The sequence below is a fragment of the Nicotiana tomentosiformis genome, chromosome 6 (assembly GCF_000390325.3).
Source record: "Nicotiana tomentosiformis chromosome 6, ASM39032v3, whole genome shotgun sequence".
Lineage (NCBI taxonomy): Eukaryota > Viridiplantae > Streptophyta > Magnoliopsida > Solanales > Solanaceae > Nicotiana > Nicotiana tomentosiformis.
This window is the reverse complement of record NC_090817.1, coordinates 49,735,744-49,763,105: the sequence shown is the minus strand read 5'-3', so window position 1 is coordinate 49,763,105 and position 27,362 is coordinate 49,735,744. Positions and strand designations below refer to the sequence as shown.

Sequence of the window (27,362 nt, the reverse complement as noted above, 5' to 3'; positions counted from 1 at the left end):
AAGTACAATTCTAAAAAAAGTAAAAATCTTCCGTTACGCCGATTACTAATACGAGCCGAGATTCGCGCCGTAATATCCAGTTGAGTACGGATATCACAACCCTTTGTTTGTCGTGTGCAGCTGCTCAGTGATGCTCTCCGAAGTCTCAACCCTGAAATCGGACCTCAAGGACATGGCCCCGATATCCCCGAGGGCAGATGTTTGACCGATCCAGGATACGAGGGGTTCTTCGTTCTGAATCCGATACGTTACATTTATCTTCCCACTCCACTCGGCTCACCGGGAAGTCAAGTCACGCGACGGGCTCGGTTTTACCCGTATACAAGGGCCCTTGATGAATGTGTAACGGCATACCATGAATGCCAAAATTCTCTACAACGACTGCCTATTGAATACTGGGGAATATTCTTCAATAAATGTCATCTAGTAACAAATATTTGACCCGCTCTCGTTGATTACGATTCCACGTGTCGTACTACCATTCGGTCATTTAATATTAACCAATTTTGGCCTGTACAATAGTAACCCCAAAATTGACTATATATGCAAATCCCCCGACAAGGTACCTAATTTGGTCCGGTGGACCCAACCATATGTCCCGCTGACGTCGGTGCAGCTGTGCGCCATATCCCACCTGGCGTAGGTTAAGGAAATGATGGTTAAAAGTGCTATATTACGCATCTTCAAGGGTCAAAACTGTCCCTTATAACCTGGACACAACAATGTTTGGGGATTTTGACTTTTTTCTCACTCATCGTGGATGTCTTTGAAGAGTGCCCTCAAAGTTTAATTCAAGTTTCAGGTTCACTGTTTAGCATACGTCGCGCCTTTACATTTTTCCAGTTCCTGTATTTTTTCGGAGGAACAGAAGCTTAAATTAGGGTTTTGTAGTTGTGTAAACTCACTCGTTTAGCCTGTAGATTTTAGGGTGTTTATTTGGGTGGTTAATTAATTAAATATTCTCTTGAGTTATTGTGGTTATGGTACTCTCTGTTGAATGGTGATGAAGTGTGTGGATATACCAGAATGGCTTAAAGGGTTGCCCCTGGCACCTGAATTTCGACCTACTGATACTGAATTTGCTGACCCCATTGCTTATATATCCAAAATTGAGAAGGAAGCTAGTGCTTTTGGTATTTGTAAGGTGATTCCACCATTGCCTAAACCTTCAAAGAAGTATGTGGTTCATAACTTGAATAAGTCTCTAACCAAGTGTCCCGAGTTGGGTTTGAATGCCAATCGTGGTACTTCGTCTACAACAAGTGGTGAGGATGAGGAAAATGTTGATGGTGGAGAATTTAGGGCAGTTTTTACCACGCGGCATCAAGAATTGGGGCATAGTGAAAAGAAGAAGATAAAAAGGGAATTTGGTTTTCATCCATTGGGAGCTCAGAAACAAGTGTGGCAAAGTGGAGAAGTTTATACATTAGAGCAGTTTGAAGCCAAGTCGAAGAATTTTGCTAGGAGTCAATTGGGCGTGGTTAAGGAGATTTCTCCGTTAGTTGTGGAGGCAATGTTTTGGAAGAGGGCTTCTGAGGACCCTATCTACGTGGAGTATGCAAATGATGTGCCCGGTTCTGCATTTGGGGAGCCCGAGGGACTCTTTCATTATTTTCGCAGGAGGAGAAGGAGGCGGAAGAGGACAATTCCTGATAGAAATAGTCGGCGAAATTCTGGTTATAAGAATGATGAAGTAGGTACTTCTAGTAGTAGTGCAGACAAAAGTCCACGTCATAGCGTAGAGACACTATCCGCTTCTTTGTTGACCCCTCCATCAAAGAAAATCACAAACTCGTCCCTTTTTAGGCCAAAAGATTGTAGTAATGCTGGTGCAATGGAAGGTAGTGCTGGTTGGAACCTTTCAAACAGTCCTTGGAATTTGCAAGTAATTGCACGGTCGCCTGGGTCACTGACTCGCTTCATGCCAGATGATATCCCCGGTGTTACTTCTCCTATGGTCTATATAGGGATGTTGTTTAGCTGGTTTGCTTGGCATGTTGAGGATCACGAGCTTCATAGTTTGAATTTTCTTCATACGGGATCCCCTAAGACTTGGTATGCTGTGCCAGGAGATTATGCATTTAGTTTTGAAGAAGTCATTCGTCATCATGCTTATGGTGGAAATACTGATCGATTAGGTATGGATATATTCTTTTGTCGATGATGTGATGAAAATGATCAAAGAAGAAAAAGAAAGAAAGGAATATTTTATTTTCTTCCATTCTTTAGCTTCTTGAAATGTTTCTAACTCTCATTTCTTGTAATCTTACAAAAAGATGGAAAGAATTAGTTCTCTTTGGAAAGGTTATATCATAGTTGGTAACCTTGGGGTTGTGCTTGTACTTTTCTTTTACACAATAACTGTCCTTGGTCATTGCTCTATATGCTGTTGCCATTTGGAAAGATTTCCTGACATGTATGTTAGTCACTGTATCTGTCCATTGCTTTCAGAATTTGGATATTTTTAACCCATGGAAGCTTGTTCTTTGCCGTGTTGCACTTCTTTTGAATAAGTTTTCAAGATGTTATTCAGAAATATGGTTGATAACGCCATTTGCAAATAGTTTTGTGTTTAGCTTCCAGACCTCATTCAATCATCTACAGAAGTGGCTATATCCTGTTTACTATGAAGAGAGCAGCAAGTAATAGGAACATATTCAGAATTAGGATCTCCCTCTTTCTTCCCATTAGAAGTTTCTTCTTTTTTTGTAAGTTATCTAGAGTCTATTCTTTCATCATAGCAAAAGTTATCCAAACCTCTTTGTCACTTTCTTTTCATTCTTTTTCCAACCGTTTTTCCCTTTTTGCCCCTTTCAAACATGGTTTTAATTGATTTTGACTGGTATCTGGTGGAGTTTGTCTCCCTTCTTCAAGAATGCCTCCCTTCAAGGTGCATTGACCTAGAAAATTGCAGCCAGCAGCTCCTTAACCCCATCCCTGATTGTTGAGTTTCTTGTAACTTTTAGGTGTATGAGTTGTTTCTCCTCACCATTGTCCCTTATTTAGTGCAATTGGAGAAAACCTTGTTTTGTTGTTTTCCTCCTTTGCTTTTGTAGCTCGGCATATCCATTGTTTTCTTTCTTTGTTTTTGTAGCTCGGCATATCTATTCTGTTTTCTCCTTCTTGGGAAACTGTTATACTGCAAGCCGTATTTTGGGATATGATCCTATGAATCAACTTACACTAGTATTCTTTTAAGGAAGCAACTTACACTAGTATTTAACTCAAAGCGATCTTGGTTCCTACTTTGAAATACTTGTCAATATATTAAATTAAACTAAATTTAGGACATGAAGCTTTTGCAATTTCCAACTTGAATGCCAAAACTACTTATACTGAGTAAGTTGCCTGTATACCTAACTTGTGGGCTTTCCTTCTTTTAAGGATTTTCAAAGTTTCTTTTTAAAGTTGTTGTACCCTACATTGAACAAGTTAAACTGTATTTTCTTGATAACCAAGTAATTCGAGGGCTACTAGTGCAGGGTTCGAAACTTGGTGGATAATGGGTTTGCCCCTTTACGCTTCTCCACTTAAATACCAGGATTTTGTCTGGGGCAAGATTTGAACAACTTAAATTGATTTACAAAAGAAAACTTTGATTTCCTAGAAAAACCTAACAAGTTAACCTACTCATAAAAGCTAACCAATTAGTTATCAAGGAACCAATTAGCACTCTAATATGGTAGAGGGAAAGAGAGACTCTTTCCCGAAAGCAATATAAGTAATATAGATGACAAAGGTGACATTCACATGTAGGCTATGGTGTATATTGTGGAATACTGGAGTTAAATGGATGATCTTGAATCTATCACAGACATGCTATTGGGTGGAAATGAAGAGCTGAGAAGAGGAACATATGGAATAGCTCTTTGGTGCTCATGTGGATAATATGAAAAAGAAGAGCATTTAAAGAGTTGAAATACTCTTGTAAAAGTTAGTGGGACTTTTTATTTTTATTACTTTTGGAGCAATTTGATAATTCAGTCCATATAGAGGACGTAATGCTCTTCATAAAGAATGCTGGGTTTATTTGAAATTTTGTACTTTTGTATAATATATGTTCTTTATGTAGAAATCTTACTTATTGCACCGGTATAGTCTTTCTTTCATTGAAAGTAATGTATAGGAGATTGAAGTGATTGCGTGTCAGTATAAAATATAGTCCAATTATGATAAATCTTCAAAATGTTGAAAATTTAGCGGAATGGATACTGAGGATTCGTATAGACGACTCATATTAGTTTGGGATTGAGGCTGGTTGATGACAATGAAAAACGTTTAGGCGGAGAATTGTGAGTCATGTTGGGGCGTGAGTGTTGCTCCACCGACACTTTTGCGGACCATTTGAAGAGAGAGAAATAGGATGACTTTTGATGGAATAGAGAAGAATTTTGTACACTTAAGGAACAACCCCTTGTCCCTTATTTCCTTTTGGTGCACTCACGAAGTTCTTGTAGGTATAGAAGATTGAATGTCGTTTGTAGAAAACTATCTTTTTCTATAAGGTTTATTACTTTTTGGTATACTTCTTGTATACGAGTGATTTTTGCTTATTGTTAATAAAATCTTATTACTTGATTGAAAAAAATTATAATCATGCTAAAAAGCCTATGTGATATGTTCTATATTAGAAAATGAATAATGACTTAGCTTGATCCTAAATGGGAAGTTGAAAGCATGACATTTTGTAGGAGTAGAGGCAAGAAGTTAACGAGCACCCGAAGACTCCAATTGTGGGTTTCCCTTATAGGTGCCTCAAGAGATTTTTGCCATGAGCTTTTTCTTTTGGTTGGGGTCACTTTTCTCGATCTTTCCCTTTTTTGTAAATAACCAAAAAATTTCATGGTAATAGTGGGCGGGTCTCATGAGATCTATGCAGGCCATCAGAATCACATGAAAGTCGAATGACCATTCGACTCATTAAGGGGCATAGCATAGGGCGCCCTCGCTTGAAGAAGATTCTAGTTTGCCCTTTTTCCCTCCATTCTTCGTCAAAATTTTTTAGTTGCACTAATGATGTATAGATGTATAGAGTACTTATTTAAGGAGTTTAATTTGATAGTGTTAGCATAAAATATCTTTGAAGAATTTATTATTAATAACTATTTTCATTCTGCAAAAGGTTTTAAAGAACAACAACGAGAGAGAAGAGGGAATTTATTTGGGGTAATTCCGGTAATGTACTCCCTAATACCTCGAGAGAAATGGAATTTTGTTTCCGTAGTCTTTTTCTCTTTGATGTTTCCTTTTCTGGTTCTCCCATCTAGGGCTCTGCATAATTTGGTTAATACCGAATTACAATACTGAAACCGAAAATTTTGATATTTGGTATTCGATATTTCGGTATTCGGTATGGTATTTGGTTTAAGTTTGGTATTTGATATTTTAAAATGAAATACAGAAATACCAATACCGTACCGAAATATATATTATATTACACAATACACATATTATTAATTATAACATAAATATAAAAATCTTAAATTCTACTTTCCTTTATTCTCTAAGTTCATCAATTAACTCTAAGCAAGTAACAAGACATTTCTAATGATCAAATTTATTCTTTTATGTACAATTTTCTCTCTCTGGGTTGATATTTGCTAGTTTTGGACAAAACTTTTGTCAACAAATGTTTTTAGTTTTGTACTTTTGAGTACTTTAATTTAGAATATTACAGTCTATGACTCTATGCACTAGTTAGTATTCAAACCGAATAAACCGAAGTTACCAAACCGAATAAACCGAAAGGAGAAAAACCGAACCATACCGAATTTAATTAGGTACGGTATTGGTATTGCATTTTAAGAAACCGAATACCAAAAATACCGAACCGAAATGTCTAAATACCATACCGTACCGACCGACGAACACCCCTACTCTCATCTGTGAGATCAAATACCACCAAAATCCTTACTCTTGTTGTCTCTGTATATTTCTCGTCTTGTCGATAAGGAAGGAATAGTTTAGTAGTAGAGTCCTCCACCTCTAACCATGACATTGGATGTTTGGGCGAACAAGGGTGTAAAGTGTGAAAAAGATACTATTGCACTCCTGCTTAGGAGGTGGCTTTACCATATCAATTAAGAAAAATCCCCCACCCCCCCACCCCCACCCCACATGTTCTGGAAACTGGAGCCACCATTCCAAAAGGGAGAAGGAAAAGTTGCTGCGTAAATGATATACAATGTTATCATGCACTTATTGTTTAAGCATTTTATATAGCATTTTGGCAGTCATGTTCATTTTGTATTTGTTTAGGCGTGGTATGCTGGCAGTTATGAGATACTAGCCATGGTAGGGGGTTTAACATGCATTTGCTCTCTAACAATCTCTTCATAAGTTAGAAAGTAAATGTGCGAGTGAAGGGTATGAGTTTCTTCCAAAGTTCCTTAAGAAGTGATCCTGTTTCCTGTATTACTTATTCTGGAATTGCTACAGATGTTCAGTCTTTTGTGGTTATACTCGACATTCTGGTAACTTGTCCTTCTCAAGTCTTAGTTTAATTTCTATTGAAGTAAACAATTTTCATATGCTTGCTCAATTTGTGTCATTTATATATAGATCTTTGGCTTTAGTCATCTGGCAACTCGCTTGTTGACATTGAAATAGAGATATTTTGGAGTTTTTGCTCTGAAAAGTTTGTAGTTCTCAGATCCAATAAATATAATTTTACTCTCCAGCTGCTCTTACGCTATTGGGCGAGAAGACCACTCTTTTATCACCGGAAGTTGTTGTAGCATCAGGCATCCCCTGCTGCAGGTGGTTTCCTTTTGTCTGATCCTACTTTAACTTTTTTGTATTCTCTTGATTATATTCTGGAACTAAAGTGGGGGTTTCCTGTGTGGCAATTCCTAATTTAATATTGCTAACATTCTACCATATGTGCTCTTTTTTTCATAGATTGGTACAGAATCCTGGTGAATTTGTTGTCACTTTTCCGAGGGCCTACCATATAGGTTTCAGCCATGGTAATTGCTTCTGATCTTCTAAATTGAAGTTGTTATTGTGATAGCTTCAACAATATATGCAGAAATAGCTGTTGTGCTGATTTGATTATGATCTCTCTCTTTAATTAGTTAGCTAAATTCCTTTCTCCACCCCTTGATGACTCCAACAACAACAATGCCTCAATTCCAAACAAGTTGGGGTAAGCTTTATGAATCCTACTTCATTTTTTTAAGCTCAACTCAATCGTCGTTATACCACAATAAAATAAAAGTGTATATATATATATATATATATATATATATATATATATATATATATATATATATATTCACACACACTAACACAAACACACATATATCTAATAGATATATAAAAATAATAGCAATAATAATAATAATAATAATAATAATAATAATAAGTAATATTAGAAGCTCTCTAGCAAGTCTAAAACCTATTCTCAACTAGTAGGTTTCCCCTATATGATCTTTTTCTTCCCGTGTAACTTATCTTTAGCTAAGTTCGCATTGATTCCAAGAATTTGTAGGTCTTTCAAGACGACTTCCTTACATGTGATTTAAGGTCTACCCCGCACTCTTTTAATACCTTCACTCAGCATAGTTTCACACCTATGGACCGATGCATCTGAAGGTCGAAGCATGACATGACCAATCCATCTCAAACGACTTCTCTCATTTTATCCTCAATGCATGCTACTTTCACCTTCTGACGAATGTGGTCATTTCTAATCTTCTCTAGTCTTATACGACCTCACATCCATCTTAGCATCCGCATCTCTGCAACACTCATCTTGTGGACATGTTGGACTTTGGCAGCCGAACTTTCACTACCATATAACATTACTGGTCTTGTAGCTGCTATATAAAACTTACTGTTTGGTTTGGTAGGGATCCTTCTATCACATAATACCCCAGTAGCATTTCTCTATTTCAACCATTCGATTTTTATCCTATGAGTAATGTCTTAATCTATCATTTCATTCTCTTAAAATAACGAGTCTAGATATTTAAATTGTTTGCATTTTGGCTCCGCAATCCCAACTAGTCTCACCTCAACTTCGCCCTTCTTATGCTGATTAAACTTGCAGTGCATGTATTCAGTCTTACTCTCCGATATGTAAAATATATATGTTTCTCGGTCTATTTTGACATATGAGTTTATGCTTGTAGTTCCACATTAGAGATCTCCAATTCACAATTAACAATTTTCTCTATCTACAAATGATTTAGGAAAACAAATCTTGTTAGGTTTAAGAACATGTGGGTTCTGTATGAAGGTCTCAGGGTGATGGTGAGGGCACAATGAGATAGCAGTTCATGGGAAGGTGACCCAAGTTTCAGAGGTCAAGAAGTTAAGACTATTGAAATATGATTTAAAGATATGGAAGTGAGATGTGTGTTTGGTAGAATGAAGACAAGTAAATCGGCTTTCTTCTAGGAACTAACTGCATTTTGCAGAAGAAAGATTAGCGTGATATCTTGACGAAAAAGAGGTGGGAACCCGTTAGATTAGTTGAGATGTGCGTGAGTTGACTTGAAAATCATAGCTGCAAATAGAAGGGGAGGGGAGGGGGGAGGGGGGATTGGAATTCAAAGACAATTTCGAAAGCGGGATTGGTAGCAGAAAAGAGGAAGCAAAAGTCTCAAATTAGTTGCCTATGGAAGGGGACGAGGAACTAAGTTTTTCATTAATGTCCAATGCTCGTAGAACTTATAGTCTAAGTTGCTCCGACACGACAATTTAGGTTCCGCACCTGTGTCGACACCACACTAGTGTGGGTGTGGTATGGTATCCATACCGGATCTGGTCAAACGATTTTGGGCACTTTAATCACGACGGACGGAAAAATTCGAGACGAGATGCAATTTGATTCCCGAAATCAGAACTAAAACTAGGGTAAATTTGAAGAAAATAACATACCTTATCTAGGAAATCAATCTGTTACTTATTTACAACTTGAGAATAAAAAAGAAATCCACTCTTTACAAGCTATACGTAACTATTCCACAAAATTTCTCATAATTAGTGATATTTGTATATTTTTAAGTATTCTTAGCCAGATCCCCGCACACGTATCTGTACTAGGATCCGTATCCCCAAATCTTAGAATTTACATCTCGAAGGATCCGACCTCTAGATCCGCACCCGTGTCGGACACCCGCACTAGTATTCGAGCAACTTAGCTTATAGTTTCATAGAGTGGCATCAAATGAAACTTATAATTGAAAGTGTTACGAGGAAGAGAAGAATGGGCAATGTTAGAATGGGTCAATTTGAAGAAAATCTAAGATACATCCTTCTAGCCATTCTTTTGAAAATATCAACCTTCCTTCAAAAGCTAATCAAACCACAGTCGTGAATGGAGCTATCATAATTTTTTTTTTGAGTAAAATTGAAGAAATCTATTTAGAGAAGACAGAAGCAACAAGTTCCCTTCTTTTTCCTGCATGAATAAAAAAGGTTATGATATTGAAGGAGAGTTTCACAAAATATTTAAAGATATTCAGCGTTTTGAGGAAAAGATACTTACTCCAACTCAGTTGCATGTTTTAGAAAATAAGGAGAAAGTGATTATTAAGAAGAAAGAGGAGAAAGTTTGATAGATGCTAGACGCGTTATATTTTTTCGGTATGAGAAGTATGGTTCCAGAGTGATGGGATTCGGAGAACTTTTGGGAAGATAAAATGGTACAAGTGATGAAAGACAATTTGGGGTGTTAAGCCCATGAGTCGGATCAGTTCACTGTAGCTTTTTCAAAAATGTTGGCAGGTGGTGAGTAGAGAGGTCACGGAATAAATCATTTCCATTCTGAAAAGAGCCTAATTATTCGTCGTAGTCTTACTTATGAAAATGGGAGGAGCATCATATAAGGATTTTTAGGTCCATTAACTTGGCGAGAAGTCTACAAAATTAGGGTAAATGTACTTTTAGAAGGGTTGAAACTATTGATGGGTAATTTCATTTTCAACACTCAAAATGCATTTGGGGAGGATGGGAGAAAAACATTTAATATAAGGATTTTGTGATCATTGCTAATGAGACTGTGGGTTTGAGACTGAGAAGCAAAAACTAGGATCTTCTACGAGTTGGACGTTGAAAAAGCCGGGCACCTTTTCCTATCCTTTTTCTTTGAGAATGGTAACAAGTATTATAAACTTCAGCACAAAGGACATTTCACTATCTTTTTTTATCTGAAATGGGCTTTGGGGAAATTTATATTTGAGGATTGAGTTTTTATCTACCGTATGTTTGATGGAATTCTTTTTGGATCTTTGTGTAGTAGAAAGGGTCTAAACTAGACAAGGAGATCTGGTATCCCCAACTCTTTTCCTTATTGTGTTGAAAGTTACTCAAAAATCTCTTAGATGATACTATAACAAGGGAGAACATTTTGGGGGAGAGAAGGAAAATAATGAAATATATATTTTTGAAACGGTAATAGTGGAAATAATGAAATATTACATCTTTTGTTTGGAGATGATGTGTTGATCTTCTATGAACGAAAGAAGAGACAGATCCGTTTTTCGTTTAGAATATTTTTATGGTGTTTGTGGTTTTTGGGTTGGAAGTCAATATGAGAATATTCAAGATTATCTTAGTTAGGTAAGCTTAATACATCTATAAGTTAGTTATAGTATGTGGGTGCAAGGTGGCCACTACCCATAAAGTACTTAGGACTTTTGCTTGGAGAAAGAAATTCAAACAAGGTCTAGTTTGGATAATTTTACCTGAATCATTCTTTCATTGGCGGTTCAGAGCTAGTCTCTTCATCATCTAATCAGTTGTCAGGTTTCTTTACAAAAAACAATGTTAGTATAATTTTATCTACCATATTTTTAGTTTTATACAAAATGTTTGAAACCGCTAAGTCGAACCTAATAAAGTTGAGAAATTATTGGAGGCATGAGAACAAAACTTGTCTAAAGCGAAAAAGGGTACTCTTGTAAATTCGATCATGGCAAGCATACCAACATAACAACAACAACAACATACCCAGTATAATCCCACATAGTGGGGTTTGGGGAGAGTAGTATGTACGCAGACCTTACCCCTACCTTTGTGGAGGAAGAGAGGCTGTTTCCAATAGACCCTCGGCTCAGGCAAGCATAGGTACCACAATAATAACAAGAAACAAGACGGGACAACACCGAAAAATCATGTAAAAGCAGCATACACAACAAGATAGTAAGATGATCGAAATGTAAAAAAAAAAAAAAGACAGACACAGGTATTCAAATAAGCCTACTACCAACCAAATGCGAGAGTACATACTAACACTACCGGTATGAATAATCTAGACTACCTAACCTACTATCCTAATCTTCGACCTCCACACCTTCCTATCACGGGTCATGTCCTCGGTCAGCTGTAGCTGCGCCATGTCATGCCTAATCACCTCACCCCAATTCTTCTTCGGCCTACCTCTACTCTCCTAAGGCCCTCCAATGTCAACCTCTCACACCTCCTTAGTGGAGCGTCTGCATACCAACATAATGTATGTCTATCTTTCTGTTCCCATAGACAGTGGATTTGAGACATCCTTCATCATGCGTTACTTGCTAAGTTGCTCCGACATGGCAATTTAGGTGCTGCACCCGTGTCGACACGACACTAGTATGGGTGTGGGTATAGGATCCGTACCGGATTTGGTCAAACAATTTTGGGTACTTTGTCCATGATGAACAAAAAAATTCAAGACAAGATACAATTTGATTCATGAAATCAGAACCAAAACTAGGGTATATTTGAAGAAAATAGCATACCTTATCATAGAAATCAATCCTTTGCTTATCTACAACTTGACAACCAACAAGAAATCCACACTTTACAAGTTATACGTAAGTATTCCACAAAATTTCTCATAATTAGAGATATTTTTTTATATTTTTAAAGTATTTTTAGCCAGATCGCTGCACCCGTATCCGTACTAGGATCCTTATCCTCGAATCTTAGAATTTACATCTCAAAGGATCCGACCTCTAGATCTGCACCCGTGTCGGACACCCGCACTCGTGTCCGAGTAACTTAGGTTACTTGTATTTATGTCCCCTAATGTCAGTCTATCGAGCTTATTATCCATTCTCATCGAACAATGAAACGGTTAAGGAATTATTGTATGAGATATAACAATGTTTGAAAAACCTTAGATTATGTCGAAGTAAATGATCATGTTTTAGTGTGTTTTAGATTCTTGTATCTCGCTTGTTTCTCCTGCTCTTCAACCAGTAACTACGAGGTATTAGTCGCATTTCTAGCTTTTTTTCATGCTGATGACATGTTCCTACGCATCGATTTCCTATTCTCCTTGGGAAAAATGAAGCTGGAATATGTGCAAGTTGGACATTGAAAAAGCTTTTGATCACGTCAATTGGTCATACTTGCTTAATCTTTTAAAAGAGATGGGTTCGGAGAAAAGTGGATTGGGCGGATGGATTGGTGTATTTCATGTGTAAAGTTCTCTGTGATTGTGTATGGGAGTCCAGAACCTTTTTTTTCTCCTTATACAGGGGCTTACAGGGGGACCCACTGTCTCCCTTCTTATTCATCCTAGCTATGGAGGGCCTTAATCTTATGCTTTGCAAAGCTAGGTTTAGGAATTGGATCAAAGATTTTACTGCCGGGCTAGGGGGCCTCAACAGAGTGGAGGTTTCTCATATTCGTTATGTTGATGACACACTTATATTTTGTGGGGCTGAGGAGAATCAACTCAGGTACTTGAGGGGTATCTTGCTACTGTATAAAGCTATCTATGGGCTAAAAATTAACCCAGGGAAGAGTTCATTATTTCCTGTTAATAATGTGGAGGACTTAAGAAGATTGGGCGAGAACTGGATGTCTAATAGGTAAGCTTCCCACGACATACCTGGGTATGCCATTAGGAGCTAGATACAAGGCTAAACCTGTGTGGCAAAAGATTGAAGAAAGATTTGAAAAGAAACCTACTACTTGGAAAAGACAATACCTGTCTTTTGGAGGTAGGATGATATTCAATTATTCATTAATAGTGTTGGGATGCTCTGCCGACCTATCTTATGTCTTTATTTCTTAAGACGATTAGTGTAAAGAAGAAATTGGATAAAATCAGAAGGAATTTTTGGTGGAACAGAAACGAGGAAAAAAGAGCATTTCGTTTGGTGAAATGGAAGAGAGTGGTACAAGATAAAAGAAGAGGTGGACTTGGAATTAAGAACTTGAAAGTACATAATCAAAGCTTCTGATGAAATGTCTGCTCATGCATGATGCTTGTCTTACTCAAAGGAACTTGAAGCGATGGGGGGATGGTGATGTGCATTAGGTGTTATATGTGTAACAAGGAGGAAGAGAGCAACAACCATTTTTTATACACTGTACAGCCGCAAGACAACTATGGAGCATTTTTTTAATCTGTTCAATTTGACGTTTGTAATGCCTTGTTTAGTGAAAATTTTGTTGTTAGGCTGTGGTGGTATAAGAAAGTCCCTGAAAAGAGTATGGAGCACAGTTCCAGCTTGTGTTTGTTGGGTATTATGGGGAGAAGGAATTCAAAGTGTTTTGAAGGGAAAGACAACCCGATATAGTTATTAAAGTACAGAAGTTTGTGGTTTTTGGTTTTCTAGGGAAACATTCACAATCATCATCTTGGTGCATGGTTCTTAATCATGGCGTAAGCATTCATCGTATGCTAGGATTAAACTTTCCATAAAATTTCATAGTTGCATTACCTATAATCTCCTTGTTCGTAGATAAAGTGGATTCTAAATTGTCTCTCACTCCTAGATGGTAGCTGTGTCAATGGACGTTATATTACCATGGAGTTTGCTCCCAGACTGTCAGATGTATACTTTCCTACAGCCTCACATCAATCCTACTCGCCTTCTATCGATTCTAATTGAACATAGTACAACAGCAATAACAACAACAAACCCAGTAAATTCCCACAAGTGGGGTCTGGGGAGGGTAAGATGTACGCAGCCTTACCCCTACCTTGGAAGGGCAGAGAGACTGTTTCCAATAGACCCTCGGCTAAATAAAGGAAGTGAAGGCAGTAAGTATTAATAACAACAAGATAAAAGAAGAAAACCGTAGTCAAAACAACAATTATACGCTGGGTAGTAATAACAATCTAAGAATAGAAGACAACATACTAATACTAATGCTATCGAACAATTATACGCTAGATAGTAATAACAATCTAAGAATAAAATACAACATACTAATACTAAAGCTATCGGACTGAGAGTGTAGGGGGAAACACTCGAATACCTACTAGCCTACTGTCCTAATCCTCGACCTCCACACCCTCCTATCAAGGGTCATGTCCTCAGTCAGCTCCAGCTGCGCCATGTCCCGCCTAATCACCTCTCCCACGACTTCTTTGGCCTACCTCTAACCTTCCTCATACCCCCAAGGCTAACCTCTCACACCTCCTAACCGAGGCTTCTGTGCTTCTCCTCTTAACATGTCCGAACCATCTCAGCCTCGTCTCTCGCATCTTATCCTTCACGGGGGCCACACCCACCTTATCCCGAATGAATTCATTCCTAATCTTATCAAACCTTGTATGCCCACACATCCATCTCAACATCCTCATCTCCGCTACTTTCATCTTCTGGACATGCGAGTTCGTTACCAGCCAACACTCTACCCCATACAACATAGTCGGTCTAACCACTACTTTGTAGAACTTACCTTTATGTTTTAGTGGTACATTCTCATCACACAACAGACCAGAAACTAGCCTCCAATTCATTTGCCACCCCTACCTCCAGCTACCCTCACCCATGTCTTAGTTCCATCATATATGTCCTTAATCACCCTAATGTACGCTACAAGCATACCTTTAGCCTCCAAACACCTCCATAGTACTTCTCTCGGGACTTTGTCGTATGCTTTCTCTAGATCAATGAACTCCATATGCAAGTCCTTCTTCATTGTCCTATATTGCTCTACCAATCTTCTCACCAGATGAATTGCTTCTGTAGTCGAACGACCCGGCATGAAATCGAACCGGTTCTCTGAAATAGACACACTTCTCCTCACCCTCCCTTCTACCACCCTCTTCCAAACTTTCATCGTATGGCTTAGCAACTTGATACCCCTATAGTTGTTGCAATTCTGGATATCACCCTTGTTCTTATACAACGGAACCATTGTACTCCACCTCCACTCTTCAAGCATCTTTTTCGTCCTAATAATAACGTTAAACAACCTAGAGAGTCATTCCAAGCCTGCCTTACCCGCACTCTTCCAGAATTCTATAGGGATTTTGTCTGGCCCGGTCGCTCTACCCCTGCTCATCCTTTGCATTACCCTCTCGACCTCCCCTACTCTAATGCGTCTACAGTACCCAAAATCCCGATGACTTCCGGAGTGCTCCAAATCACCCAACACGATGTTTTTATCCTCTACTTCATTCAAAAGTTTATGGAAGTATGGTTGCCATCTCCGCCTAATCTGTGCCTCATCCATCAAAACTCCACCCTCCTCGTCTTTTATACACCTCACTTGATCCAGGTCACGAGCCTTTTTTTCTCTCACTTTGGCCAGCATGTACAGCTTCTTATCCCCGCCTTTCTCCCCAAGCTCTTCAATCTTCATACAGACGTTCAAACGCTGTGGTTTTAGCCGCAGTAACTGCTAACTTCGCCTCCTTAGCTTCCTTGTACCACTCCATATTGGCTCTCTTCTCCGCCTCATCTATGCTTTCTGTTAGCTTCACATATGCCGCCTTCTTGGCTTCCATTTTTTCTTGGACCTATTCATTCCACCACCAGTCCCCCCTGCGGCCACTAGAGAAACCCTTTGAGACCTCTAACACCTCTCTCGCAACTTCTCTAATACAACTCGCTGTCATAGTCCACATGCACATCGCTTCCCCACTACTCCTCCGAGCCCCCATAGCCAGTAGCTTCTCCCCCAAGTCCTAAGCTTTGTCCTTAGTCAAGGCACTCCACCTGATCCTAGGAGACCTTACAGTACCCTGTTTTTCCTTGTCCGCATGATCGCCAAATCCATAACCAATAGCCTATGTTGCGTCGTGAGATTCTCACTTGGGATGACCTTGCAATCCGTGCATAAACCTCTATCACACCTCCTAAGTAGGATGTAATCAATTTGGGTTTTGGCCACCATACTTTGGAAGGTGACCAGGTGCTCCTCCTTCTTGGGAAAACACGAGTTAGCAATCACCAAATCAAATGCAAGCACACTCCCAAACTGAAGTTCCTCCTACGTTTCTGTCTCCAAAACCAAAGCCGCCATGTAGCCCTTCGTAAACCCCAGACGACGTCCCAATGTGGCCATTAAAATCTCCTCCTATGATACGCGTCTCGGTGTGCGGAGTTCCCCGCACCAACCCATCCAAGTCCTCCTAAAAACGCCTTTTAACCTCCTCGTCCAAACTCACTTGAGGCGCGTAATCACTAATAATGTTCAAAATAAGCCCTCCCACAACTATTTTAATAGCCATCAGCCTGTCGTTCACCCTCCTAACCTTTACCACTAGCTCTCTATGTTTCCTATCATCTAGTATGCCTAACCCATTCCCCCCGTGAGTACCACAACTTAAATCCGTCTGCCTCCCGAACCCTAGTCCCTACCCATCTAGTTTCCTGGACACAAGCTATGTTGACTTTCCTTTTCCGGAGAATCCTCGCTAACTCTATAGACGTCCCCGTCAAAGTCCTAATGTTCCAGGATCCAATTCTCAACCTAGAGGTTCCCTTACCCCCGTTACTACCCTTGCCCCCACCCCCTGCCCCACTCGAGGACATGACCTTACTCTACCATTATTCACCACAGCCACTATAGCCCAAGTTACAAGTCTCTAATTACTACAATACTCCTAATTTAAATAAAACACGATTTATAGAAGTACCTAAATAAAGGGATACAACCAAAAATGGGAAATAAAGTCAATGCAATTTAATCCAGAATACTCAGTAGAAATGATTAATAACAGAATAAAAATCCTACTCAGTCTCAACAAGAAGAACACGAATGGTAAAATAACTAAGCAAGAATATAACCACAAGAAGACTCCCCAAAAAAATCACTAAACAACAGAAGAATTAACACAACAGATGAATAACAGTGTTGACCAATATCCAAAACTAGAACAGAACAGGAAAAAAGACGATAGAACCTGGTTGGCTGGAGGCTGGCCGAAGGCACTGTAACCCGTCGATCTTGCCTTGACAGTCTACGCGCGGTTCGGGCTATGGCTAGGTCACCGGGAATCTGCTACCTTTTACACCCACACACTAGAAAGAGAGTGGGAGGGGGGGGGGGGGAGAGACAGAGAAAGAAGCAGCCGAGAAAGGGGGAAGAGGGAAAACAAAGGCGGACCGCCGTCGGCGCCGACAGTCTCGTCGCCGGACTTCCACCAGCAAGAGGGAAAACAGAGGTGGGAGAGAGAAGGACATGATGGAGCGGCAACAGGAGGGAAAAGAAGAAGGAGAAAGAAACAGACGAGGGGGGGGGGGGAGACAGGAGGAGAGAAACCCGTATCTGTGGTCACCGGCGTTGATGGAGAGATACGTCGGTCTTGGTTCTTCGCTAATGGTAAGTTAAGAGAGAGAGAGTGTGAAAGGCAGTGATTCTAATTGAACATAGTGGCTTAACAAATTTAACTGAAAATGTGAAGGTTACTCTCATAAAATTGGCCCTATCAAACATGCAACGTATAAACATAATTTATGTGTCTCTCATCCAATCGTCAATTATTAAGAAGCTAGGAAAAACTGTTGGATAACTTTATGAGATGGCGGCATGGAGCAAACATGAACGAGAAGTATGCTTGATAGGATGGAGATGGTGATGCTAGTATGCTACCAATAGGAGAATGAGGTTTCCATGAATGCAAATTCTATAATCAATCAAGCCGTTTTGAGAAAGTGATTAGACAGATTCACAAATGAAATAAGTATGTACCATGTAAGAGGTGATGTGTACAACCAGTGGCGGACCCAGGATTTTTTGCAAGCGGGTTCAATCTTAGAAGTACATAACTTTAGTCGTAAAATAATAGTTGTCAAGTGGGTTTAAATAAAATATTTATACAAAATTTACGCAGGTTTAATCCTAATTTATACATATACACAGTATTATTTTTTGATGAAGCGGGTTCAGTTGAACCCGCTTGCCACCACGTGCGTCCGCCACTGTGTACAACATATGGATACCATGAGCATTATTGGCTTTAGGAAGAAGTTACAACCTTATATACTATAAGCAACAACGATAACAATAACCCCTAATCTTAAACAAATTGAGTAGCTATATGAATCTTTGCTAACCATATTTTTCCATTTAAATTCATCTCAAGCCAACCTTATACAAAATAAAAAAGTTATTTATATTTTCTAGTGTCATTAAAATCTCCGATAGGACTAAATGACTCCTAGAAAGTATAGGATTTAAAGTACACGTATTGCAACAACAACTACAACCCTAGTGTATTCCTATAAGTGGGGAAAAGGTACACGTATTAACATGAGTAAATCAATATTCCCAATTAATTTGTATTGCCTATATAGATCTTTTTCTTTTATTGTACCTTATTTTACACAAAGTTTGCAACTCTGCATGGCTTCCAAGAAATCATCGGTCTTTTCGATACAACTTTCTTCCATGTGATTTTAGGTCTATCTCATCCTCTCAGTGTTGTGAACAGCGTGAAGCGAGGAAAACGACAAACCCATTTTCGCTTAAAGCGTGAAGCAAGAAGCGAAGCGCTCGCTTTTTTGAAGTGAAGCGGAATTTTAAAAAAAATATTAAAATAAATACTGAAGGAAAAGAAGAACCGAAGGAAATTGGCAGTAAGTAAGAAAAAAATTGGTCAGCATTTCGCTGCAATTTAAGACTGAAAGAGTGAAAGAAAAAGAAGAAGAAGAAGAAGAAGAAGAAGAAGAGAATGAGAAAATGAAGAACTGAAGGAAAAAGAAAGTTGGCAGCATTTCGCTGCTATTTTGAGACGAAAGAAGAAGAAGAAGAAGAACTTGATGAATTTGAACTTGAAAAGTGCAGAAAATGGGATCTCTAGTCGCCTGTTTTTCTCTGCTGCTCGATAATGTTTTGAAAAAAGAGCTTTTTTATTTTTAACGTTGGCAGCCACTTAATATACCAAAGTGCTCGCTTCTGTCGCTACTGTCGCTTCTCGCTTTTTTGGCAGAAGCGCACGCTTTATATCACCTGCTATGCTTCACAACACAGAAACGACAAACTGCACTTTGCTTTTCACAACACTGCGTCCTCTCTTGAGAAATCACCGTATGAGCTTGTTCACATTGTCGTCCTAAGCCCGAATAAAGGAGAATGATTGTGTAGGGTTGACAACCAACCATCATAAAACTAGCCAATTCTTGATATGGTATAAGCGTGTGGAAGATATTCATGAGCGGAAAGGAAAATAGTTTTTAAGATTCATTAGATTCACAATTTAGAGTCACAGTGGAAAATAGGAAATAAGATTCTTTTGTGGCTTAATACATGTTGTAGAGACCAAGAAATTGTAGGTCTTTCGGGACAACTTCCCTACATATGATTTTAAATATACCTCGTTCCCTCTCGATAAATTGCCGTGTGAGCTTGCTCACATTGTTGTCCTAAACCCGGATAAAGGAGGAAGGTTAGTGGTAGGGCAGCAACCAACCGTCATAAAAGTAGCCAATTCTTGATTTGGTGCAAGCGTGTGGAAGAAATTCATGAGGGGAAAGGAAAACTGTTTTTAAACATTCATTAGATTCACAAAAGAGAATCACAGTGGAAAATAGGAAATAAGATTCTTGTGGCTAAATACATGGTGTAGAGGCCAAATGTTCTTGAATTCCGTAGCGCATTCACTGTAACTATGGTCAAGGACGCCAAAGTAGCCGAAATAATTAGAAAAAAACGGGAATGAGTTCCTTGAAAATCTGTCTTTTAGAAGGGCTGTTCAGGATTGAGAAAGGGATGAAGTGGAAGGTTTAGTTTAGAATATACATAGATATAGCATATACAATTAGGGGGGGATGACGTGATAACATGAGAGGGACAGGGACTAAATTTTTTCTGGGTAAACATGCTACAATCGCTTGATCAATGGAGGTGATTTCAAGCACATGGAAGTTAATATGGAAACTAGAGCACTAATAATGCTCTTTGCTGGTGTGCATTGTGGGTCACAATCCTACCTTGAGGAAAAGAAAACAAGTGGTCGTAAATTGGTCTTGCATGTATAAGATGCAGCAACTTTTTATTACATTACGAAGTATATATTGCAACTTTGGAACAAATTGTGGCCTTAAGATATTCAATATTTGGTTTGGTTATCTTCCAAGAAAGCCATGACAAACTTGGAGGATGGAGGCAAGGAAAAAGGTGCTGTGAAAGACAGTTCCTATTTGCTTGTTTTGGACAATTTGGTGAGTAAAAAGGTGCTGTGAAAGACAGTTCCTATTTGCTTGTTTTGGACAATTTGGTGAGTAAAGAATCATAGAAGTTTTAAAGAAATACTGAAATTTATAAGGGAAGTACTAATTATGTTGTATTTTGATGGAATGAAAACATTCATTCCTGTATAGATGGCCGGATGGAATTTTTGGGAGCTTAATAGCATACACACATGTAAAGATGACACAGACTTGGGTAAGATATCCAATAAAATTTTTGAATTATATAAAAGAAATTCTGTTTCAGTTGCTTGTGTGTCTGGATCCTTTACTCTAGTTGATTGCCAGCTTTATTTTATTTTGCCTCTCCTCCCAAATTCTTGTGTTAAGTGGTGCAGTATGAAGTGAAACATGTTGTATTGGCAAACACATGAGTTTTAACTTTTTAATCCTGGTTTCCAAATATTCACTTTAAATGCAGGCTTCAATTGTGGCGAGGCTGCCAACTTCGGTACTCCACAGTGGCTTACAGTAGCCAAAGAAGCTGCTGTTCGTCGAGCTGCCATGAACTATCTGCCGATGCTATCTCATCAGCAGTTGCTTTATCTGTTGACAATGTCTTTTGTTTCAAGGTCTGCTCATCTGCTCTTGTTGCATTTGTGGATCAGCCCAACATACTAGGAGACGAGAATTATACGTTTCTTTTGTGTTCTCGGATTGAAAATTTATAGGCGTCATCTTAATTTGTCTTTTATTGATCTGGATTTTAAGAACCTTTTTCCAGCTGTACAAATCTGGTTTTCCATGTGTACGATACATTACCCACGTCAGATTTGGAATTTTAGACATCTGTTTAAAGTTATGTGGGTAAATGAGGTTAAGGTATACCTTTTTTGTTACTTTAAAAGGTGAAAGTTGCTATTGTTTGCTTCTGTTCCTGGAATGGCGAATATAATGGGCAGTGGAATGGGATAACTTTTGAGAAACTAAGCCGGATAGTTAATGTGTGATACAGGGATATCCCAGCTCGATTGTACTCCACTCTGTTGCTTTTTCCCGTCATTCAGGTTAAAGAATCATGAAAAACCTAAGTCTAGGGGGACATAGGCTCACGAATATTGTATGGTTATGTTTCCTTTGACATTTTGATAAGCTTATAAATGTCTTTTGGTTTCTTTACTTTTGTCTTTCTGGATGACAGTGTGCCAAGGTCCTTGCTACCTGGGGTGCGAACCTCTCGTCTGAGAGATCGTCAGAAGGAAGAAAAGGAGCTTCTGGTAAAGAAAGCCTTCCTGGAAGATATAGAAAAGGAGAATGACCTGGTAAAAGTCTTGCTTCAGAAAAGCTTTTCTGACAATGCAGTGTTGTGGGATGTGGATATACTGCCGTCTTCAGGTAAAGAATATGAACTGCACAAGCATGCTAGTGTGGATGCTTCTAGAGGGAATGATCAGTCTGACAGTATCGATAGTCAGGATCTATTAGACCAGATGAGCTTATACATGGATAATTACAGTGACTTCTATGTGGATGATGATGTGTCATGTGACTTTGAAATCGATTCGGGGACATTACCCTGTATAGCTTGTGGGATTCTTGGTTTTCCATTTATGACTCTGGTGCAACCATCGAAAAAGGCTGCGGAACACCTTTTCCCAGAGGATTTTCAGAATAAACAAGATTCTGGAGCGGTGAAACATGTGGAGTCGGATTGCCATTCAGATCTTAGGGGCATGATTGAGGACTATAATAGAGGTAGGAGACCCTTTATAACTAATTTTCCTGGTGCCGAGTTTGTCTGTTATCATTATTAAATGCCCTGCTTTTATTACTTGTAAAAAGTTCTGCAAATTGATTTGTGAAGCTTCCTGTGTCTGATCAACATGTGAGAAATAATCCGAACTCCTTGAACACAACAGTACTGAGTTCTTCTGATCTTCTTCTTTTTTGGTGCAAAGAATGTATCCCTAATCTTTCTATCATTATTTTCTGTTTCAGCTGAATACTGCTAAAAAGAAACGAGAGAACTTTTACTGATAGAAAAAGAAGAGAACAAAGAAAAGAATTGCTTCAGTTTGTCGCTGCTGTTAGTGGTTGCTAACTAACTACCAATACATTTCTAAGCTGATCAAAGTATCTTAATTGTGCACCATTCAGATGTTTAAAGATCTAATCCTTTAAATTATCGAGTCTGAAGATGATGTAATGAGTTTCCTTTGAGTTTGTTTACGAACTCCAGCCGTTGATTTATAACTTTCATTTCTGCCTGGAGTAATAAGATACACGTATCTTCATATGCTGGCCCACTCATTGGGTTAGGGTACGCTCTGGGAATATTAGTTCACCTTTAGCGGCATGGCCAATCAGCAGATGTTCTATCATTTTTCACTCCTCTTTTTAAGTCACCTTTAATAGGTTAGTCTTAGTTGAGCTGGTTCCAATGAATAGACAGCTGTATCACTGGATGGAAGTAGTTGTTTTCACATTTTTTTAAGTTAAAGCATTTCATGGTGACAAGTGTACAGTTTGCTGCTCTGTGCCTAAAGGTATATATCTGGACACCTGGTATAATGTAAGAGAAAGTTTAACATCATTTGACCAGATTGTTACCCGCTATAATTTATCAAGTTAATTGTCCGTCAACCAACTGGTTGACCATGCTCTGTGCCTAAAGGTATATAACTGTGCTGAAGTGTGTGCCTAGCTCAAGGTCCATTTTATTTTGGTATCATAGCCAGATCCATCTGTATTCTTGGTTTACCCAGTACTGGCCCCCATATTATGTTATCCCACATCGGTTGAGAGAAGGGACTATTGTTTTCTTATATGGTCTTGGGTAATATTCACCTGATGAGCTGGTTTTTGGGGTTTGTTTAGGCCCAAGGTCCATCTTATTTAACAATCTGGGCACTTGGTATGATGTAACACCAAAGTTTAACATTATTTGACCAGGTTGTTGCACACTACGATCTATCTAGTTAATTCTCACTTAACTAACTATTTTGGGAGCATTCACGTATTGCAAATTTGTCAGAATGACTTGCTTGTGGAATACTGAATTTCCTCTTCATGCAGTTGACAGAATGGAAAGAAATGGTGGGCATTACCTAAACCATGATGAAGTATCTTTGTCTTCCCAGCCAAGTGAATCTGCAGTTACTCCACATGAGGGTCAAACATCACAGTCTCATAATCCATCACATACAGATAATGCAGCTCTGACTTCAAAAATTGAGCTTCAGAAGGAATGGGATTTTTGTACAAGTTCTGTGAGACCACGGATATTTTGCCTTGAGCATGCAATTCAGACTGAAGAACTTCTGCATACTAAAGGTGGAGCAAATGTTCTTGTGATCTGCCATTCAGGTAACGTTTCTCATGTACACCATCATTTGAATTGTCTAATTGATGACAATACCCAAAAAAAAGGCTACTAAAGTGTATCTGTTTTCATTTTTTTTGCTAGTTCTTGGCGTATTAAAATGTTTGTTGCAACTTTTGATTTCATGTAGACTTTCAGAAAATCAGATCACATGCCACAATTGTTGCAGAGGAAATTGGCACGTCATTCAAATATAATGAGATTTCGCTGGCTAATGCATCTCAAGGACATCTTTCGTTGATTGATCTTGCAATCGTGGATGAAGAACAAGACAAATGTACAGAAGATTGGACATTGAAATTAAATATCAATTTAAGGCACTGTGTGAAGGTGCAAAAGAATTGTCCACTTAAGAAGTTAAAACATGCATTGACTTTGGGTGGATTGTTCTCTGATTCAACTCTTAGTTCAGAATCCTCGAGTCTCAAGTGGCAGTCCAGAAAAGTACGCTCAAAGAGGAAGTCTAATAATTCAACAGAAAGTCCAGCATTCGCAAATGTTCAAATAGAGAAGGTACTTGATTCAGGATCTATAGTGGGCAGGCAGAATACCAGAAAGGGGAATATAACCATCCGGTATTCCAGGAAAAAATACAAGTCTAAGGCTTGTAGTTGTGCGGAGGTCACTAGGGCTTTTGTGGATCCTTTTAATGGTTTGACGGAGGAAGTTTTGCTTACAGATGCAAAAACATTTGGAAGTAGTACTCTCATCAGGGATGAAAATGCAGGCACGGCTTCTTCAGGGGAAAGGTTTTTTGCTGCTCCTGAGGGGAAACCAGGACTGCATCATGAACATGAGATGCTTTTGGTAAATAGAGATCAAAATGGAAATCTCCTTGTATCACAAGAAGCAGATTTACTTGTCACCTCTTCTATAATGGTGGAATTCAATGAGGCCCAGGCTGAAATTTGTACTACTGAGAAGTTTTCAATGGAGGAAAAAACTTGTCATACAAATTCAAACAATCGCCATGCAGAGCATAAGACCACGGCTCCAGAGATTAGTGGAGACACTGAGGTAGCTCATGTGAATACTCCTGCATGTACAACCATACCTGTGGTTCGGAGTACTGCAAATAATGAAAATTTGAGGGAGGATCAGGATATGATAGAATCTGGCATCAGAAATAAGTCTGCTCATCCGACGGAAGCAGATTTTGAAATAGATCATCATGGAGAGGCTGATAAAGCTATTATGACCAGATCTCCCGTGCCTGTCAACTCCTCAGGATCTTGCACTGATGGTCCTTCAAGAAGTTGTGATGAGCAGATTGAGGATCAATCTCCAGAACAATCTGGCTCAGGTAGCGAGGCATCTGATAATGAGATTTCGGACAACTCTGTGGAGCAAAAAATCCAAATTGATAATGCAGATCAAGGTATAGCTGTCTCTGACCATGTCACACCAGTAGAAGAAGCTTCCGCCTCAGCAGGAAGTCTCAAAGTGACGAGAGAGACATCGAGTCCTAAACACTCACAGAGTGGTGATAATATCTCTGAGAGGCATAAGAAAGAGTCAAATGATGATACTTCTCCAATAGTGTCTAGGCCAATCGCAAAAAGTGGTGGCAAAAGAAGGCGTGAGCTAGAACTCCTAACATATGATGGATGTAGCATTGGTGGCTTTGTTAAAAGCCCATGTGAAGGTTTAAGGCCACGGGCTAGGAAGAATGTTCTTGGGAGCAGAGTTGATACTAAGGAACCTCTTGAGGATAAACCAATGGGGAAGAAGGTGAAGACGTCTTTACCTAGTTCCATCACTCACAAGGATAAGAAAGAACAGAGGAAGGGGACTCACAGGTGTGACCTGGAAGGCTGCCGGATGAGTTTCCAAACAAAGGTAGAGCTGCAACTGCACAAACGTAATCGTTGCCCCATTGAAGGATGTGGGAAGAAATTTACATCCCACAAATATGCTCTGGTTCATCAACGCGTTCATGAAAATGATAGGCCCCTCAGATGTCCATGGAAAGGCTGCACCATGACATTCAAGTGGGCCTGGGCAAGGACTGAACATTTGCGTGTGCATACTGGTGAGCGGCCATATAAGTGCAAGGTTGAGGGTTGTGGACTCACCTTCAGGTTTGTATCAGATTATAGTCGGCATAGACGGAAAACTGGTCATTATGTAGAAGCGGCCAACTGATGTTAGTTACTATAATCAGGTTGGTTGTGTAATATACCAAATAACTCGATTGCTAGAGTGCGGATTCTTGGGTTGAAAGACAATCTTAAGAATCATGTAAACTAATGCGCTCTTGTCATTTTAGCATGGAGCATGGGTAGGAGTAGTGTTCTTCGTTTGTAGAGTGCCTGTTTTCAGGATTAATCTTCAATTTTAAATATAAAATTGCATGTCATTCTTTCAAATTTCGTAAGAGAGGTCTAAGGGGACAAGGCCCTTCTCATGGCACTTTGATAATGCTGGACAGTCAATAATGACCATATAGAATTCAACAAAATGAAATCTGCTGCTTGTGCTGGATGGTCTGATTTTCCATCATGTGAATTTGTGGAGAAATTATGCTTAGTGTGAACTTGTCTGAATATTGATTGTCGTTTCTTAAAGGGATCATCATAAGTTTGACATGCTTTGTAACTTGTTTCTTTTCTGGTTTTCAAACATATAGAACTCTTAACAACGTTACACAATTCTGAAAATGTGGAATATAATATACTTATACGAGGAACTATCAATATGCCTTTCACCTTTACACGTGAATTTCTTTTCTGTAATAATATTTCCGAAGCGAACCAAATTACTCTATTTTTAGTTTGTTCTTTGAGTTCTTACTAGTCTCTCTGCAACGTGTATTTTATATATATATATATATATATATATATATATATATATATTCAGAAAGTATTAGATTTAGTTATAAATTACACATTAAATATACCAAATATCAGCATTATCGCCTAATATAAGACCGGTGAGGGTTAAGGAGAAGGATATTCCAAAGACGGCCTTCCGGACAAGATATGGGCATTTTGAGTTCTTGGTGATGTCGTTCGGGCTAACAAATGCCCCAGCAGCTTTTATGGATCTCATGAATAGTGTATTCAGGCCCTATCTTGATGTGTTCGTGATCGTATTCATTGATGACATTCTGGTGTATTCTCGTTCGGAGGCGGAACATGCGGGCCACTTGCGGATAGTATTACAGACCCTTCAGGATCATAAGTTATATGCTAAGCTCTCTAAATGTGAATTCTGGCTGAACTCAGTAGCATTCCTTGGCCATGTGATATCTGATGAGGGTATTAGTGTCGACACTCAGAAGATCGATGCAGTGAAGAATTGGCCGAGACCTACAACACCATCAGAAGTCCGCAGCTTCCTGGGGCTAGCAGGATATTATAGGCGGTTTGTAGAAGGGTTTTCCTCTATATCAGCACCATTGACTAAGTTAACACAGAAAGCTACCAAGTTCCAGTGGTCTGATTCTTGTGAATATAGTTTTCAGGAGCTAAAGAATCGATTGACATCCGCGCCAGTGCTCACTCTCCCAGAAGGAACAGAAGGTTATGTGGTATATTGTGATGCCTCAGGTATAGGTTTGGGGTGCGTATTGATGCAACGTGGGAAGGTGATTGCTTATGCATCAAGACAATTGAAGAAGCATGAAAAGAATTACCCGACTCATGATTTGGAATTGGCTGCAG

The 27,362-nt window shown here is 39.1% G+C and overlaps 1 protein-coding gene across 2 annotated transcripts; it reads left to right on the top strand.

Moving 5' to 3' along the window:
- The first annotated feature begins 587 nt into the window (after nucleotides 1–587).
- On the top strand, nucleotides 588–26,066 carry LOC104086870 (lysine-specific demethylase ELF6). 2 transcript variants are annotated; one of them, XM_070177344.1, is made up of 8 exons: nucleotides 588–2,138; nucleotides 6,681–6,759; nucleotides 6,901–6,968; nucleotides 20,797–20,947; nucleotides 21,517–22,070; nucleotides 23,391–23,681; nucleotides 23,828–25,444; nucleotides 25,478–26,066. In XM_070177344.1, exons 1-8 carry the CDS (start codon nucleotides 998–1,000, stop codon nucleotides 25,840–25,842), a joined length of 4,266 nt encoding a protein of 1,421 aa, XP_070033445.1. In that variant the 5' UTR covers nucleotides 588–997; the 3' UTR covers nucleotides 25,843–26,066. The 2 variants fall into 2 exon arrangements, with proteins under 2 accessions (XP_070033445.1, XP_009589507.1); XM_009591212.4 differs by having other exon boundaries at nucleotides 23,828–26,066.
- The last annotated feature ends 1,296 nt before the right edge of the window (nucleotides 26,067–27,362 follow it).